General features: G+C 34.3%; 1 protein-coding gene across 2 annotated transcripts in view; it reads right to left on the bottom strand.

Annotated features, from left to right (window-relative positions):
• LOC111404216 (conserved oligomeric Golgi complex subunit 3) overlaps positions 1-17,225 on the bottom strand; it is a 17,935-nt gene extending 710 nt beyond the window's left edge. The window contains exons 1-24 of one of the 2 annotated variants that reach the window (XM_023032999.1): positions 16,850-17,225; positions 16,330-16,413; positions 16,121-16,222; positions 14,638-14,682; positions 14,455-14,529; positions 14,233-14,328; positions 13,856-13,933; positions 12,241-12,326; positions 11,885-11,951; positions 11,701-11,763; positions 11,503-11,604; positions 11,251-11,355; positions 11,029-11,121; positions 9,303-9,391; positions 8,306-8,525; positions 4,618-4,704; positions 4,124-4,243; positions 4,003-4,035; positions 3,579-3,665; positions 3,241-3,303; positions 2,210-2,326; positions 1,299-1,391; positions 637-762; positions 213-313 (exon numbers count right to left, since the gene is read on the bottom strand). In XM_023032999.1, coding sequence (XP_022888767.1) covers positions 213-313; positions 637-762; positions 1,299-1,391; positions 2,210-2,326; positions 3,241-3,303; positions 3,579-3,665; positions 4,003-4,035; positions 4,124-4,243; positions 4,618-4,704; positions 8,306-8,525; positions 9,303-9,391; positions 11,029-11,121; positions 11,251-11,355; positions 11,503-11,604; positions 11,701-11,763; positions 11,885-11,951; positions 12,241-12,326; positions 13,856-13,933; positions 14,233-14,328; positions 14,455-14,529; positions 14,638-14,682; positions 16,121-16,222; positions 16,330-16,413; positions 16,850-16,933 — 2,216 coding nt within the window. In that variant the 5' untranslated portion in view covers positions 16,934-17,225. Of the gene's footprint in view, positions 1-212; positions 314-636; positions 763-1,298; positions 1,392-2,209; positions 2,327-3,240; positions 3,304-3,578; positions 3,666-4,002; positions 4,036-4,123; positions 4,244-4,617; positions 4,705-8,305; positions 8,526-9,302; positions 9,392-11,028; positions 11,122-11,250; positions 11,356-11,502; positions 11,605-11,700; positions 11,764-11,884; positions 11,952-12,240; positions 12,327-13,855; positions 13,934-14,232; positions 14,329-14,454; positions 14,530-14,637; positions 14,683-16,120; positions 16,229-16,329; positions 16,414-16,849 lie in introns of both variants that reach the window. The other variant, XM_023032998.1, reaches the window with a different exon arrangement.
• Between the last annotated feature and the right edge of the window lie 819 nt (positions 17,226-18,044).

Genomic DNA, 18,044 nt, shown 5'->3' with positions numbered 1-18,044 from the left:
CAAACCTCCCTCTCCACCTCTATTTTTCACACCCAATACCCCTGCCATCATATCAGCACTCACATGGACAATAACACAGATGACAGTCTAACCAAGAAAAAAGTTGACGTATTTTGAAAAGATAGATGTATCAAGTGAGAAGATATCATCTAACCAAGAAAAAGTTAACGTATTTTGAAAACATAGATGTATCAAGCGAGAAGATATCATACTTAATTGGTTTGAAGAGTATCGCACGTGTTGAAGGGTTTTGCAGATAAAGCTTCATTTTTCCCATCACATTCGGTAGCTCATGTTGAATTGCAGAACTGACCTGCAGCACAAAGCACAATTCATCAACTAGTGCTGGACATTGTTTCATATCCACTCAAGGCCTAAAAGTTGAAAAGCTTATCAAATAGACACAAGTCCTTAGAAAAAAATACAACTAATCAAAAGTAACCACTAAATATCGGCAGTGTAAACATTTGAAGCAAAGAAAAGTGGAAATGAGATTATTTCGATATGCTTAAAGAATAGCTTTATCTATCTCAATAATCAGAACTCAAAAGCAAAGGAGGTCTAGTCATGATAAACAAAGACATTCAACTAAAGGTGGAAAAAGCTAACAATAAACCACTAATTCAAATATTATACCTTCTGGACGAGCTCAGCGACCTTCTCTGGGGTTGCAAAAGCTTGATCTTTGAGTGGTTTCGCAATAGCAGACTCTACCTTTTGATTTTGATTGCCCGAGGACAATGCAACTTTGACAGCTGTCACCTGCATAGAGTTTGAATCATAGTTAAAGATTATGCCTCTAAATGCTAGAGAAATTATCAGCAAAGGAAAGCATTACATAGAAAAAATATGAATGCGGGGATTATGCCTCTTTAATGCACTTCGTTCTCTTAACCCAAAACAATTCTTTTCCTAAATTTGCAATGAACACGGGATTTTTTTTCTTTTCCATTGAACTCTTTATACAGTTTATCAGTTCAGCACATTTTTTCTTTAATCTTATTTTCCTTCAATCTTATTTATCATATGTTTATTTCCGTAGATTAGTTTGGCAACATACGCCTACACATTATCTGCTTTATTTTTTTTTCCTTTTTCCGCTGAAGCTTCTCACCCATTATCTTCCCAAGACACCTTTTTCTGCAAAACTAGATCAAAACCCTTGTCAATGTATTCATAAAAAATTCCTATCTGTTTTTATATGGTCCAAAAATAGCAGTCATACCTGATGCATGAAATCTCAAAATTCCAAAACAATAATACTGAGACAAGTTTTCTCCACATTAGAAATGACAAACCTTGGTGGCAAACGACAACATAGGATCCACAACTAGCTTAGTAACCAACATAATGAACTCCTCACACGTAGCTTTGAGGCTTCTCTCTAATTCCTGCAAGGAAATGAATTTTAAACTGCATGTTACACCTGTCAAATATACTCAATAAAATTCGATGCCCCTCGATGTGAGATGTTAACTCATTATATAGAACCAACATCACACTAAGTATAGTACCAATCGATTACAATATTAACTAATGGTAACCTATAATTTAAATATAGTAAAAATAATCTATCTATATATAATACAATTATAATAATAATATAGACATCAAGCCATAATCTTTGACGATCTCCGTTATCTTATATAACCTCATTAACAGCACCAAACAAGATGTAATTCAATATGTGTGACAATAAACATATTTGTTTTGAGTTAGAAAAGAGAGAGAGGTTGAAAGTAAGCAAACTCAAAATGATCAAATTATACTATAAAGTATGGTTCCAAAATAACAATACTAAGGAATTGGAATCAATACTCAACTAAATTGCAAATCCTAATGTAGAAATGTAATGAAAAATTCTTTACAAACTGCCTGCATCAGGAAGTGATGGCAATGATTATGTAACAGACCCTTCATCCTGAATTTGGCTGACAAGATATTCAGCTCCGAATATACATAACCTTTAATTAAATGCACAGCAAAAATTGATCTTTTTTCCCATTTGAATACAATCAAACAAGAAAATCTGGAGAAAGCTGATTTGCAGCTAGAAAATAAAACATTTATCTATGTCAATCCAAACTCATATAAGTAAACAACAAAATTCATATGGACTTGGAAGCATGACTGGCACAGGACAGGTAATCAACAGATATCAAAGTCATTTGACTGATAAGTACTAACTGATGACTAGGAATTAGAATACCTTCTTGGCATCTGTTTGACTTTCCAAAACTCGTGGAGAGAGTGTTCTTGCCAAGGAAGTTGATCTTGACCAATCAAATAGTGAGGCCTGACCCCTAAGAATCCGTCTCAAATGTTCCTGGAAATGGTTTAATTAAAGATGATTAATACCATCACCAGACATAAGAATATTCAGGATCTTTATGAGCAAGAAAAAGATCAGTTAAAATATTAACTGCAAATACCAGATTATAAATATATCAGACTACATAATAGAGGTAATGTCATCTCAACAATGATCATGTATATCCTCATACTTTAAATAATTTAAAAAATTGAAAGCTCTAGAATCTGACAATATCTTATTCTCATTTGATTTTTTATTTTAAGAAATCACGAAGATCAACATATTTACTTTGGGAAGTGTTCTAAATTACATTTACAGGACTGTTTAATGATTTTGTTTCCAACAAATCAAAGCATCCAATATACTTAGCCATTGACATAATGTCTCAGACCTTGAAGTGTAAAATAATGCTGCTTCTCCATAAACTAGGAAAATCGTGCAATCCTAAAGCATGTGGCCATTTAAGCTCTAATGTTATTTTAAAAGAGAATAGGCATATTTCTTTTCTTCCAATGCGTCATCCTGGTTGAATGAGAAATACTCACCAGGGCTGCACAAGAATTGAGGTAAACAAGAACTTAAATGAAAATATTTGTAGGTAATTCTAAACCGAACCTTTCAAGAAAAAGAAGAAAATCAAATTGCTCCGCTTTTCTTAGCTGTTCAGTGGAAGAAGTATAGTGACTTCAATCATGTTCCCAAGTAATTGTGATTCTATTTCTTAAACTACAGCAACAATGACCAGAGACTAGTTCATTGTCTATTGCAGAGAAATTCCCAGATATTGAAAAACAATGCCTATGAATTTTTTTATTTTTTTCTATGCAAATCAATTATAATAATGGGCCTTAAAATTGGTAAATCATGCACAGTAACTCGAAAAGTAAAGGCATTAGCTTCAGTGGTTTCAGTCTAGATTAACTAACCAGCAAATGAGAGAAGTCAAGCTCTTTGTGTGTGACTGAGAATTCTATGTCAAAGGGCGCAATCTGAACAGTAAATTCTATAATAAGTAAACATAGAGATATATTACGCCCATGTTTGAACCCCATTTTTCGTTGAAATAAGTTTTATAATAGTGGATTTTTGAAGAAAATGTGGTTAAAAATTATGAAATTTTTTTTTGAGTTTATGTGCAAAATATTTTATTAGGAGAATGTGTGGTTGAAAATGAGTTTGAAAAAAATAAGTTTTAAGATAATGGGGCTCAAACAAGAGCTAATTCCGATTGTAATCAATGGTTTGGTTAAAGAGAAAACAAAACCTGCTCTCTGAGGATCAGAAGATGCTTTATGAGAAAAAGTTGTCCATCCATTGTGGATGATCTTTTTGCAATTAGTTTGCTAGCTTTCTGTAACAAATAAAAGAAATGGCAATAGTTGACCAATAATACATGCACAACAAATTAACTCAAAAAAGATAATAATAAGGCTAATTCAAGATCAAGAACCAATATTTCATTGACAATAATCAGTCAAGAATAAGGGAATCAACATATAGGGAAACAAAAGACGTTCTTAAGAACTTCCAGAAGTAGGAAGGCATTTGAGTGAAATCATTTTCTAACAGAAGCCAAACAACAGCCCAATTTTGCGACTGTAGACGAGGTTGAGAGTTCTGGATTCTAATATTTTCTCCCTCCCCTTCCCAATGTCCCAGAACAAGAACAGAAATGCTCAACCACTCACCTGGATTGAAGAAGAGCAAACTTCAACTGCTTCCTGGTAGAAAAAAGTGTGAATATAAATAGGAGCAACCTAAAACGCAGTTTTCATAAATTAATAAAAAGGGGAAAGACTACTTGAATACCTGGGCCAACCCAGTAAAAACTGTTTGCTCCAGACAACGATAGAGCTTTGACAAACAGGTTATTGTTTTCTCAAGTGGAGGGTACCAAGTCCTGGAAACATCTGGGGAGTTTTGATCACTCTGTAGTTAGATATCAAGGGAGAGAATAATTATTAAAAATGGTTCAATCTATATGAAGCAACAGAAATATATCAGCAAGGTACAAGACCATAAAGGAGCCAGGAAAAAAAAAAAAGAACAGCAACCATGTTTAGATATTGATACAGAATATAGCATATCTAATCCTTACAGTTCAATCTAAAATCTCCATCAGGCGAAAGACAAAAAAAATCATGAACATTATGCTCCACAGTAAGTTGATTTACAAGTTCTATCAAGGTATATAAAAATAAAAACTAAAAAAACTACAATGAAACAAGTTCAGATATCCTTGTATACTCTGGTAGACCATAAGGAAAAAATAAAGAAAAGAAAAGCAAGGCAAAAGAACTTACAGATGATACTTCCAACTTTGCCTCAGTTGATTGCTCCAGCTTGGCGGGATAGTCTAGATCTTCATCCAGAGGAAGATAATTTGCAATCTAGAAAGGAAACAAGCATAGATCACTAGTTACAGAAAACAGTGGTTTCTCCACTGTTACTTCAAGGACAATTCAACCAAATAAATAGAGAACTTATGTCATGAATAGGATGATAAAAACACAGAGAACTTAAATCATTTTTTTTTCCTTCGGGAAGAAACATAATTTATTAATTATAAGCATGAAGTTAAAATTGATAAGCAATCAGGAAGTCCTTTGTAACAACAATACAAAATAAATATATAAGAATACAACACATTCTGCCAGCCACAAACAATTAGACGTCGTTTTCACATATTTTAACTCCTAAGACATAGAAATCATAAGAAGCCAAAAACTTCTATCTAACAAATAAATAATCACTTGTTTCTTTCCCTCAAGAATTCGAGAATTTCTTTATGTTGATACTGCTGACAAAATAGCTAAATCAAAAGCTGTCCACACAACTTATCCCAACCTACCATCTTTGCAACCAATTTCTGTTAACCAGCACCATAAAAGTCTAGCAATTAAATTTTCAAAACAAATTATCTATACAATCAGCATGCCCCCTAAACATCACACTCCAAGGAGAGAGATGATTGAGGACATTTCCTTTGACCAAAATCACAAGTATAAGTCCTCCCGTGAGAAACCAAACAGGTGAACACCTTAATCTATTAAGGGATTCAAGATCTCCAAGTGAAAGTGTAAAGTTAAAACATAGGTAAACAAATTAGATCTTAAAATTAGGATTCTAAGAAAATAAAACCCAGTAGAGTTCAGCCCCGTAACCAATATGGTTTGGTAAAGTCGCCTCAAGAATGCTTGAAAAGGAGGACAAATATGAGATCTCACCATCTTTTAGATCAAGGAAATATTGTCAGTGATATTAATTTTATAGTATCATGAAAAAAATTGATGAGAACATATTATTAAGTCTCAAGGTATTGTACAGAGATTGCAGTCTAGGATAAAGATGATATAAAATAAAGCATTACCCAACTATTCATCTACCAAAATCTGATCCTATTTCCATCCCCACATCCCATTTTGGTGATGAACTAAATCACAGAAATAAACTTTGAGAAATACACTTCCAAGGGTTCTTAAAGAAGCCTTTTAAAACTCTTTCATTTTGATATTACCCACACCAAATCCCCTCTACACTTCCATTGATGAATTCCCAAGCTACCAAATTATTTTTCCATTTCCATCTCCCCCACCTTCCAACGAAAACTCTTTTCTTTGCCTTTTGCAGATAAGCAGCCACCTTTATTGACATTCCAGAGATCAGCATATACTGGGAAACTGGAAGTGAATGGGAGTTAGTCTTTTTCGCTCAGCTAATCATTTCCTCTTTTCTCAGGTTCTGGAGACTCAAAGGAAAACCACAGTATTTTAAAGGTCATAAGCCAACTGAACAAGAATACATAGATGCCACAGTTTGAATTGAACATTGATTAACATTAATCACCACAATCTAACTCGCTCATATAAATCTGAAGTCCCCATAAGGTTAGACTTCCAAACTGCTTAGCAGGATATGAATGTTCCTGTACCCAACTATTCATCTACCAAAATCTGATCCTATTTCCATCCCCACATCCCATTTTGGTGATGAACTAAATCACAGAAATAAACTTTGAGAAATACACTTCCAAGGGTTCTTAAAGAAGCCTTTTAAAACTCTTTCATTTTGATATTACCCACACCAAATCCCCTCTACACTTCCATTGATGAATTCCCAAGCTACCAAATTATTTTTCCATTTCCATCTCCCCCACCTTCCAACGAAAACTCTTTTCTTTGCCTTTTGCAGATAAGCAGCCACCTTTATTGACATTCCAGAGATCAGCATATACTGGGAAACTGGAAGTGAATGGGAGTTAGTCTTTTTCGCTCAGCTAATCATTTCCTCTTTTCTCAGGTTCTGGAGACTCAAAGGAAAACCACAGTATTTTAAAGGTCATAAGCCAACTGAACAAGAATACATAGATGCCACAGTTTGAATTGAACATTGATTAACATTAATCACCACAATCTAACTCGCTCATATAAATCTGAAGTCCCCATAAGGTTAGACTTCCAAACTGCTTAGCAGGATATGAATGTTCCTGTGAAGCTATCAAAAAGAACAGTGTTCAGTTATCAAAAAGAACAGTGTTATCTAGCATTGCAAATGTGAGACTGACACCATATCCCATCTTACCTCAAAGTCCTCTAACAAAGTAATCGCTTTTGCCTTATCTGCTGAAGGTTCTAAAACACCAAACACGACAACTGGTTACCGTGTATAAACCCTCTCAAAGCCTGATTGCCTCTCAAACTACCATTGTTAAAAGTGAAATTAAAACCTTATTAAAACAACTATTGATCTGACTCCTCCATCTAAAAACAAATCCTCATTTTTGTTGATCAAAATCAAAGAAATCTCAATCCTCATGATCATAGGCATTTTCAAATCCAATCTAAAAAACTGACCCTTCTCCATTTAAACCCATATACTTCTCAACTGTTGATTGGCCACCACCACCACACCTCAAATGTGTCGCCAATTCACAGAAACCCCTGGATATAATGTTACCCCTCAAAACTCGGCGTAATTTATTCGCTGGAACCTTAGGATAATCTTATACACACTGATATCCAAATAACTGGACCAAAATCACTATGTTTATTCGAAATCGATAAATTTATTTAATTATGTGTTTTGTTTTGTGTGTGTGTGTGTGTGTGTGTGTTTCAAGGCATAAGAAAGTAGAATTAGTTACAACATTGACCACAACATATTGCTTTAAAAGTGCTTAGGCTTTACATTCCTCATGTTAGGCTTTCATTGAGTCTAAAGCTTACATATTGAAAGTCATTCATCAAACCTTAAGTACGGACTACCGAGACACATGCCTTAAGGCTTAGGTGTGATCTTTCGTCTTATCATCATTGACTTTTTATTATTGGCCACGTGGGTGGCTTTCTATAGACTGGAACGTGTTCAGGGGGTTATTTCTATGCTGTTTTTATACGACCAAATACTAAAAGCTAGAAAAAAGGAAAACAGAGAAGAAAAAAGTGAGGCAAGTGAATCGAGCATTCCCTAGCCACCCACAAATGAAGTGCTATAAACCCCTTGTCCAACTGGCTTTTAAGAGGCAGACTGTCAGTGACAAGATACATAAGGCAAGTAGCTTCACGACCTTTTATTTTAGGTTTTTGAGATTTTTCTTCTCGTTATCTATGTGTTATTGTTTTCTTCTGCCTTAGAGAGGGAAGGGGGAGAGCAAAGCACCATTGCAAATGGGGGACGAGGAGAAACAATGAGAAGAAATTAATTTCTATTTTTACGATTTATCATTTGTCACTTTTACCAGGCAGATCTAGCGGATTCAGGCTGGCCCACCAGATTTTAAACCTCCAAAATTACCCATACAAAGATGCTGGATGTTTTAGGTGCGACTATAAACGGGTAAATTTAATTTTCATTTACATCAATATTTATTTATAAGATAAGATCTCTGTCTCTGTCTCTGTCTCTTAATGATATAAATGCTAGTAGATGTTGTGCCAGTAGCACAGGCTGGAAAGTGCCAAATCATTTAAAACACTCGCATAGTGTAGTTACCTCATCACGTATGTGGGTTCGAGCACGAAAAGTCAATCGCTCGTGAACGTCTGCCAAGATTCTCTCAAATGTTGGGCGTAGCCCAGCTAATGACTCACCTCGTCTGGATAGCTGTTCTCCTAGAACTTCGACTTTAAGGATATCAACAATTTCACAAAGAACATCCAAGTTTGCTTCATGAATAAGTTTTGGGCGTAATGTATCATACAAGTAGGTGCACCTGCAACAGGTCAACAGAAACTTAGAATCAGGCATTAGATTTGAAAATGAACCTATCAAACTAGACAGACATAATGCAAGAAATGAATCGACACAATCCATCTACACTAAGGACATGGCTATATTTCAGAAAAATAAAAGACTAGTTTAAATTGCAACAAAAGTTATCTGCTTAACTTGATGATTGGACATTGGATGCAAATCATTCTTCTCTCAATATCCCAGTAATACAGGTTACACCAAATTTCTCTTTTTGTTCATTTCGATTTTCAAATCCCTTCCATGATAAAAGCCACTTATTTGATATTGATTCTGTAAAGGCTCAATAGTAAAGATGAGCTGCTGTAGCTCTTTCGCCTAACATGAGTGAAGTGCTTAAGAAATAATAAGAGTCATGTCCACTTAACATTGAATTACAATAGTATGAGAGCGTTAGTAGGGTATTTGTGGCTTTGTAAATTGTTGATCAGCCTTTGTTGGTTATTGAAGATGAAAAGTGTTGGAAGATTTGATTTGATTTGATTGGAGATTTGATTTTACTTGTAATCTAGTTTCTATTTATATTATTTACCATGTATAGAATGTATAGCTGTAGGATATAATGTCAGATCCTAAAATCAGGCCAATTAATTAGTTTCCTATTTAGTCATTTCCTGTAATCTATTTAAAGTCAAACTTATTCAACAAAAGGCATAAGAATTGCATATTCTCCTTTACACTTCTGCAAAAAGATTTTAAATTGCAGAAAAGAAACCACAAGACAATTCCAAAAACTTACAGAGGATCTGTCAAGGGAGCCAAACTTGATACATCCTCTGAAGATGAGGGGAAAAAATGATCAAAGAGTTGATGCTCAAGTTGGCACACCTGCAGTTTAAACATTCTTTATATTCTTTTCACAGCAATTTATATAAATGCATTCAATATGAAAAAATTAATGGAAGAAATTCAGCATGATTTAGCATGACAGAATCAGTAACTCTCACGAGTTAAAAAATAAAAAATAAAAAAAAATCACATATAATATCTTCAAAATGGAAAATTATTCAGAGTATCATGTTTCACCTTCTAGAGAAAGTAAAATGAAAAACATCCAAGGTCAAACATGACAACACATTCTACTTGTATGTTAGGCTTATGCGTTAAAATGTCACTTATAGACAGAAACAAGGAATAGACAGAAAAAGGTGTAAAGAAGAGAAGAATTGAAAGCAAAGGAAATCAATTTTTATTCGCATATTCAGGTTGACTATTACATTGAATAAACCCCTCTATTTATAGAGCAAATAAACTGAAGAATTATTCTAGTTATACAATCAGAATTGACAACTCCGATTGACAACGTACTCACAGGCAGGAGAGCCCACGATTTTTTATTCAGCATGGACCCCCCTCCCATGTGTGTGATAGTCAACCCCGGTTATACATGTAGCATAACTGTAAACTAAATAAAAGTTAAAAAGAAACAAATTTCTAATAAACTATAATTGTATCAACATATCAAAACTAATCTTATCTAATCTAATTGAAATTAAACTAAAATTCTATTATAATTTGAACTCTATCTTTATCTATATCTTGATCTCCATTTTTCCCGCCTGGGATAACTTGATGACGAAGAGGTAGACAAAAACTCCATATTCTAAGGAGGTCGATCTTTTTTCTTGACCAAATGTGGGTATGGAACCTTGATAACAATATATGACTGAACACATGCCACGGAGGGTGATCTTTCTTGTAAACTAAATATCGAAAATGATCAATGGATAATCTAATGGGAATTGAACTCCATTTATAAAATTTTATTATAATTCTAACTGTATCTTTATCTATATCTTGATCTCCATCAAATAGTCTATGACTTCAGCATGCCGTCATTGTTACTCTCAAAACTTTTCGTTCCAACAAAGAGAGAAGAAAGAAGGAAAAAATGAAGCATAATCATGATCTTGAAACCAGACTGTTATTTTACTTCCATTATATAAGAAACCATGAGAGGGTGGAGGCATCCTCGTCTTTGGACTCATGGAGAATCAAGAGGCAAAATGTGATTTCTTTGTCAACTTCATAAGTCGCAGGGAATTTCTCCATAGAGGCATCGCTACTTCAAATATGTGACATTAATTGGAGATTTTTCCTATTGTACATGTCCATCTTTATTATCCAACCATCTTCAGATACTGTTGAAGCACATCAGCTAAAAGAAACTTGTTTATTTATATTCATATTTTCAATACGCTCCCTCACTCTGAGGCCAATTTAATTTTTTATCAAAGCTGCGACACATGGAACTTTTATTATAAGTGGTGGTGAGACTTGAATCTAGGACCTTCGCTTCACATTGCTTCAATAGCACGTTGAATTATCTCATCTAAAAGCTTATTTCGTTAAAGAGAAGGATTATATTTATTTATATTTCACATTCAACAAATTCATAAATCATATATTTAACAATGCAAAGAAATATCAATTTACAAATGCTAAATAACTTTTTTCAACACTACCTGAATTAAATATGCACATCCAGATCTAGTCATTGAAGGCAATGCCTCTTTCTTGGCAAATTCAGAGATCCGTTGATGAACTATGCCTCTCACCTAGATTATGTGAAGAGAAAGAAGTTAAAATAATGAAAATATATATGCTGACCACCTAAATGGACATGAATTAAACACATTAGTTATAGTAGAAGGTAGGGCTAGAGGAAGAGGTGCAGTTTTGCGCACCAAGGAAAGCCTCTGCTCGCAGTAAAGTTTGTGGCATTCTGTGAGCATCTGAACATATTCTTTCCTTGGTTTTCTGCTTTCAATTTCCTCCAACACTGGCTTAAGCTGCAAAATGCTATTTCAGTATAACCGACTCAACAAATAGTGAACTGAGCTTACCACAAAGCTTAGATCAGAAAAGGAAATTCAGTCTCCTGACAGTTGCTTTATTCAGCTGAAGATTGTTATCAAAAAGAAGCAATGAGAACTCACCTCATTTGCAGCTGCCTTGAACCGGACATAAATGACTGATGCTTCCACGCCCTCAGAAACAGCCACTTTGTCGCGGGCGCTGCTTCTTATTGCTGCCTGGACCTAGTGTAGTAAACAAAAATAAAAGAAAGTTGCTCAACAGATTAACTATTTCACATAAAAGAAAATTATAGTGAAAGTGAAGTGAAGGAGCTCTACCTGAGAAGAAGTGCTTTTGAGAACAGAGAGTACATGAGAACGAATCATTGCTAGTGCTCGAGACTGTCCAAAATTTTAATTTCATTAATAATTAAAGACAAAAATGTCTGATCTACTACTAAAGCAAAAAGCTGCTACTTTGCATGACTGCTTCACATATACTGCAAATGAGTCTCATACATACCTGAAGCTGTCGGAATTTAACCGAGTAAACATTGCACTCTGCATACTGCGGATTGCTCTCAACATAACTATACTCAGAAAAATCATACATTTTGTTTAGATGCCAGGTTATACATATATATTTTGATAAGATAATAGCAAAGCTTGATTGAAGCCAGTGCCTTTCCGTTTTATTCGAGATCCCGCATAATTCAAAGACGGGGTAAAATTTATGGTAAATATGCTGTACATAAGCAACAAGTTTTTACTTCTACAGTAAGAAACACCTTAGCAGATATATGAGCTATCTGTAAGTTCACTAAAGCCATGTGCAATAAATTGGAAGCAGTAACTAAAGTGTAAAATAACGTCACTTACGATATGCACTCGTCGAGTCTTTTGAGCAATGGGAGGAAATTTTCGTGTGTCACATTCATGTTTGGAGAATAAAAACTGGTAGCAACCTGCGCAATCGTACAGAGAGAACCACGAAAATCGGAACATGTTACATGTGCAACAGTTTTAATACGAGTGAAAGTTCCTTCTAGAAATTGAATCATATAAGAAATGTCGTAGAGAACATCAAAATTCGAAAACATGAAAAAGAAAGAAATGATTCTTTTTTTTTTGGGGGGGGGGGGGGGGGGGTTGTACAGTTTCAATACAAGCATAGCTGATAGAGTTTCAACAGAAGAACATTTAAAAAGCATGAAATTTCAGTCTTTTAACAGAGCACCCAGCAATTGTCAGAAATGTAGCTACTAAATTAAGCAAAACAAATTGCCATTGTAGCGAATTATCTGACAGAGAACTAACAAGAAGAGTACCCCCAAAGGCATGATAACAAAATTAAGCAAGATAAACCAAATGGATAATGATGATAATTGAGATGACGAGTCATAACACAGGATTCAAGATGTAAAATATTAAAATGCTGCAGAAGTGAAAGGTCGGGTTTTTCAAATAGTTGATTAGCTCATTGGTCCGTATGTTATTGTGTAGTGATGGTTTGAGTTCACCTTTTTTTATTTAGGATCTGTTTGATTGCAAAGATGAAATTTGGGTGGAAAAAAAACGAATTCCAGGGAATTGAATTGCCTAGAAATTGTTTTCTTGGAATTGTCAATTTTTGTATTTGATTGGTATAATTTTTCATGTGGAAAATGTTGAAATAAAAATATTTTTTGAGGTACGTTTGGCTTTGTTTTGCATAAAAATTGTCACTAAGTGATATCCTCTTTTACAATTGGTGATAAAATTTGTTTCTATTGGGAAAAAAAAAATGTTGCCTGGAAAACCAAAAACCATACCCCCCCGCCCCCAAGAAAATGAATTCCTCAATTTGAAGGAAAATGGAATTTAAATTAGTTACCAAACACAGCCTTAGAGGAAAAGGATTTACTAAAAGTCTAAAACACGTGTGAGGAAGTAAGCAATCCTCTATGAGCAAATGAGAAGGCCGAAGATTTCCTTTCGCATAATACTGGGACCAAGAGCTATGCACATAATTTTGGCATAGGTAACAAGAAGATCTATACAAATGTAGATTAGTCCAAAACATTAATTATGAATTCCTGACAAATTACCAGATAAGAGAAAAGAATACATCAAACACAAGCAGAATTTAAAATGACCAATATATTTTCCGTTGAAAAGGAAGCCTGCAAAATTGTCAAACATCATATCTCGAGATTAAGTCTAGTTTTTAAGTTTCAAATGAAACTTTGAATTTTTTCTAATACAGATGAATGTAGAGCTTAAATATTCTAAAGACATTGTTTAAACTGGCACAAACACTGCAAGTAGTCAGCCCTTTCCATATTATCAAATTTCTACATGCTACAGGTATCATGTGTAAACTTGTGCATACATCACCGGTTCACATTTTTTGAGGGTATCAACAAATTTTATGAAATAATCAAGGACAGACAGCTAGTCTACAAACAATGCGGCATTAAAAAGAATATCTAGGTAAATGGCATCAAAACCTTACATTTTCCAGTTCATCGAAGTAGTTGAGCTTATTGCGAAGTGAATCAGCAAACTCAATAAGCCTTTGCTTCTCCATAACCTGCAAAAAAAATAACGGAACATATGGTGACATTCATTCTATGCACAGTTGTGAGTTGAATGTTAAACTGGCTTTTTTTGCGCAAAGATCCTACAATAATTATCAACTACAAACCAAAATATCTAAGCACTAGCATATAATAACAAAAACTGTACGGGTAAAGAGAACCTTTAAAATATATTGCAAACAACATTAGGTCTTGTTGATCAAAGTTCCAAGACCACGCACCACCTTATAAGTAGCTCTTCATGAATATATAAGTAAGTCATGTTGGAGGCTAAGAAGAAGCACAAACGCACCAGTCGATCACATGCATCATGCAGAGTTCTTGTCTTTGTTGCCACTGCCTCATGCTGCAGTTGTAGATCATTAAATAACTCGAGTGTTTCATCAACCTGCAGCAAGTCAGTTCACACATAGGTTATTTATAAACGTAAATGAGAATGAAATAACTTCTTAAACACAATCAACAAAGGAGAAAATGCAGTTAGTCTAATAAATAATAATATAGTAATTCTAACCTGATTAAGTATACTGTCACAGGTCTGTATCCGCTCTGTTAAGGTATTCACATAATGCTGATACTTTTCTTCTGTCTACGCACACAAAGATAAAAAAAATAATAATTTGAAAAAACAGTTTAATCCTGCCAAATATCATTTTTCCCTAAAACAAATATGTTAAAAGGGAAAAACCAAGCAAACCTCTGATTTCATGGCTGCTTCAAGATCAGTAAACCATTTGTAGAACTGCAACAAAGAAAATATTAGAGAAGGATAAAAGGAGGACATCAGATCTTATTATCAAATAGGTAAAATTGAATAAATGAGTTGAAGGCAAACAAGTTTTATAAAGATGGAACTAATAGTAAAAGACTTATTTTATTTTTACTTTTATTTTTATTTTTATTTATTTTTGGGGGTGGGGGGGTGGGGGTGGGGAATTCGAGCTAGGAGTTAGACACTTAGACAGAAAACTAGACTTCAATGTGCATCTATACTGTCAATATAGTATGACTATCTATTGAGTTTGCTGAAAAGTATCTCCTATCTCATAGGAATTGAACTACTATGAAAAAGCTATTGGAACATCGACTTTAAGACACCCCTCCGGTAAAAATTTGTCTAACCATGAGATCTAGTGTGATGGTAAATTAGATAGGCTTCCGAAATTGAAAACTTATTCTTTTCTTCCTCTAATTTCTTCTACTCTCTCTTTCTTCATCTGCTCTATATTCTTTTGTTTGATATACTATGCTGCATCAAAATGTAAACATAAGTTCTCCTCCTTCCCTATCTCCCCTCCCTGGAAGTCTATCTTAACCATAAGCCAAAATATAAGCATCTAATGGGGCAAAATTATGGCATAGTGAAATTCTAGAATTAACAGCATAAAAGGTGGTGGATGAATAAAGAAGATAAATTAAGAGCAATGCAGAACGGATAAAGAATTACTAAATTATTGATTGTAATCCTATAAATTTTTTAATGCATGCAGCACTCAGAAATTCATGTTTGACAAACTATAGGTCTTGAAACCAACATCAGACAAAGCAAATGGCTCACTCCCTAATCCAATATTTAGAGATATAAAATATTCATATGAACAAATATTACCCGTGTAAATATATTACATTATTTTATGAACTCTGAATCATTAATTTTTTCACATGTGCTAAGTGATAAGCAAAAGCATTTAAGTTATTCAACCAGTGGGTTGTCTCAAGAAGGGTGATGACTTTCAAATACATGAAATTGTACGAATTAATTCTGCATGCCAGCAAAGAAGGTGGTGAATTTTGTTTTGAATGACCTGCTACAATCATAATTTCTAAATCTAAATGATGATAGTCAATGAAATATTCAGAAAATGAGTTCAGCAAGTTTGTTTATTAGCTACGTATTAAAATCCATTTCTGTATTTTCAAACAGGTTTTTTCTACTGGGCAAGATTTCATCAAAACAAAAAAGAAAATGGTACAATCTGAATGTTCTGAATATATTCTATTTTATGCAATCAACATTAGTTATTCCAGGAGAGATAATTAGATTAAATAATAGCTCCTGAACCATCTCTCCATTAACTTTCAAGTCACTTTCATTATAATTGACTTCCCAAATTCCCCATGATTTTATTAATTTTTGAGCATTCTGATTCATATATCAGGAACATATGATGATCGAAAACCTGGTTTGTGTTGACCAAGACTGTCTCAATGGACCCTGAATCTTCTGCAGTGTTGTGCTTGGTCGAGATTGTCAGACCATTTTCCTGTTTCGCAACTTCCTCCTTTGCCTCAATATAAAGGGGGGAAAAAAGGAAAATAAATTTCAAAAGTAGTTTATTTTTGCCTACACTAGAGTATCACGATTAACCAATGTACAAGGAAGACTCACCAAGTTGGGAGGAAAAGGTCGCTCAGCGACAGCATGAGATAGTGCAACAATAGCTGCTTGCTGTTGCTCTGTCAATGGAGCATTCTACAAAATTATGAAACAAGGAAATGTCATGCACTGAAAAACTATCATGAACACTAAAAAAAGGAGGATTTTTTCGTCCTCAAAGAAATGACAATGGAGGCAATGCAACCATAGATTTTTAAGGGAAAACAAGAATTCCCGTCGTTGATTACATGCCCAAATTAACTATAATGGCTCCAGATCCGTTATTTGCCTCCAACTAGTTCCCAGGAGCCTAAAACAAAATATTTCACTTTGGAACAAAAATTGTAAAAGCAAACAAACCCAATAAAATCGACATGAAAAGAGTAAAAGCAACAGATCCATTTCTTATAAACAGAATAAAAAAAATCCGGGCTCGGATCTTTTCAGAAAAACTACACAATTTTCACAAGTAATCACGATCTCTACACTAATTTATCATATCAATTCAATGCAAAAGTCAAAATTGTCAAACCTGTTCCCAGTTAGAAGCAAAATTGTAGCCTTTAGAGATCGCGCCGGACTTCGGAACGCCCGGTTTCGCTGCAGTTGCCGACATTGTCTTCTTCTTCCTCGAAAATAATTTTTTCAAACCAAAATCAAATCTTGTTTGAAGTGTTCATTTTAATAGCTAAGAGCATCTCCACTATAAAAATTTCCCCACGTAGGCAAAATTGACCGCGGCTATCTTCGTTCTGAACCACTTGCGATCGATACACTGACTGTGTCGTAACAGCATCTAGGATTCACGGGATTGGGGATGCGCAATTGGGAGATGGGAATTGAGGGTGGTGGGTTGTTGTTCATTAGAAGGGACTCGATGGGGATTTCAACGACTTCGTGTGGGCACTAGGGGCGGAATGGTCAGTATATTCTTTACTCCCTTGTTTAATTTAATCAAAATTATTTATTTTTTAATAAACTTTGATAAAAACCGATAAAATCTACTATTGAAAACTTAAAAGCTGTGAATTCAACAATGGATGCTCATTGGCCAAAGTTAATGACAGGAGGTGAGGTGACAATGTGTTGTGGCGGAGTGATATTGGGTGTTATGATTTTTCTTTTAGTTGTCGAATTATGTATTGACACAGGGACGAATTCAGTTAGGGCGAATCACGAGCGTTGAAAGTTTACTATCGGTGGTTAACGTCCGTTATAGCGGGATTGTTTATTAATATTTAATTAAATAATATTAAAAAAATTATTCGGATTAGAACTAGAAGAACTAGATATACCATTAGAACTAGAATTAGGTATGAACTAAGGGTAGGCGCCGAGTGGGTCGGTTCGGGTATTTCGTAAATAGATCCATTCAATTCCACGTAATTATTGGACCCAAACCCGAACCATCTACCTATAACATTTTTTTGAATGCACATTTAATAAATCCAATCATGTAATTAGACAAATTATTCACAAACTATCCATCAAGTCATAGATTTAGTAATTGACATTAATGGACTAATCATCCGAGACATAAATAGCCTTAATGAATTAAAAGTTACACAAAGAATTAATAAAACCAGTCTTAAAAGAACATTAAAAACTAGTTAGAATTTAAAAGAATTTTAATAAGAGTATAAGACCAGCATAAAGAGTCAAGAAAAAACGGTGACCTAAAAAAATTGAGTTTTTTTGAAGTAATCATATCAATACCCAAAAAAAAT

The sequence above is a fragment of the Olea europaea genome, chromosome 11, assembly GCF_002742605.1.
Source record: "Olea europaea var. sylvestris chromosome 11, O_europaea_v1, whole genome shotgun sequence".
Taxonomy (NCBI): Eukaryota; Viridiplantae; Streptophyta; class Magnoliopsida; order Lamiales; family Oleaceae; genus Olea; species Olea europaea.
Note: the sequence above shows the minus strand (reverse complement) of the source record. Positions and strands in the feature narration are given on the sequence as shown.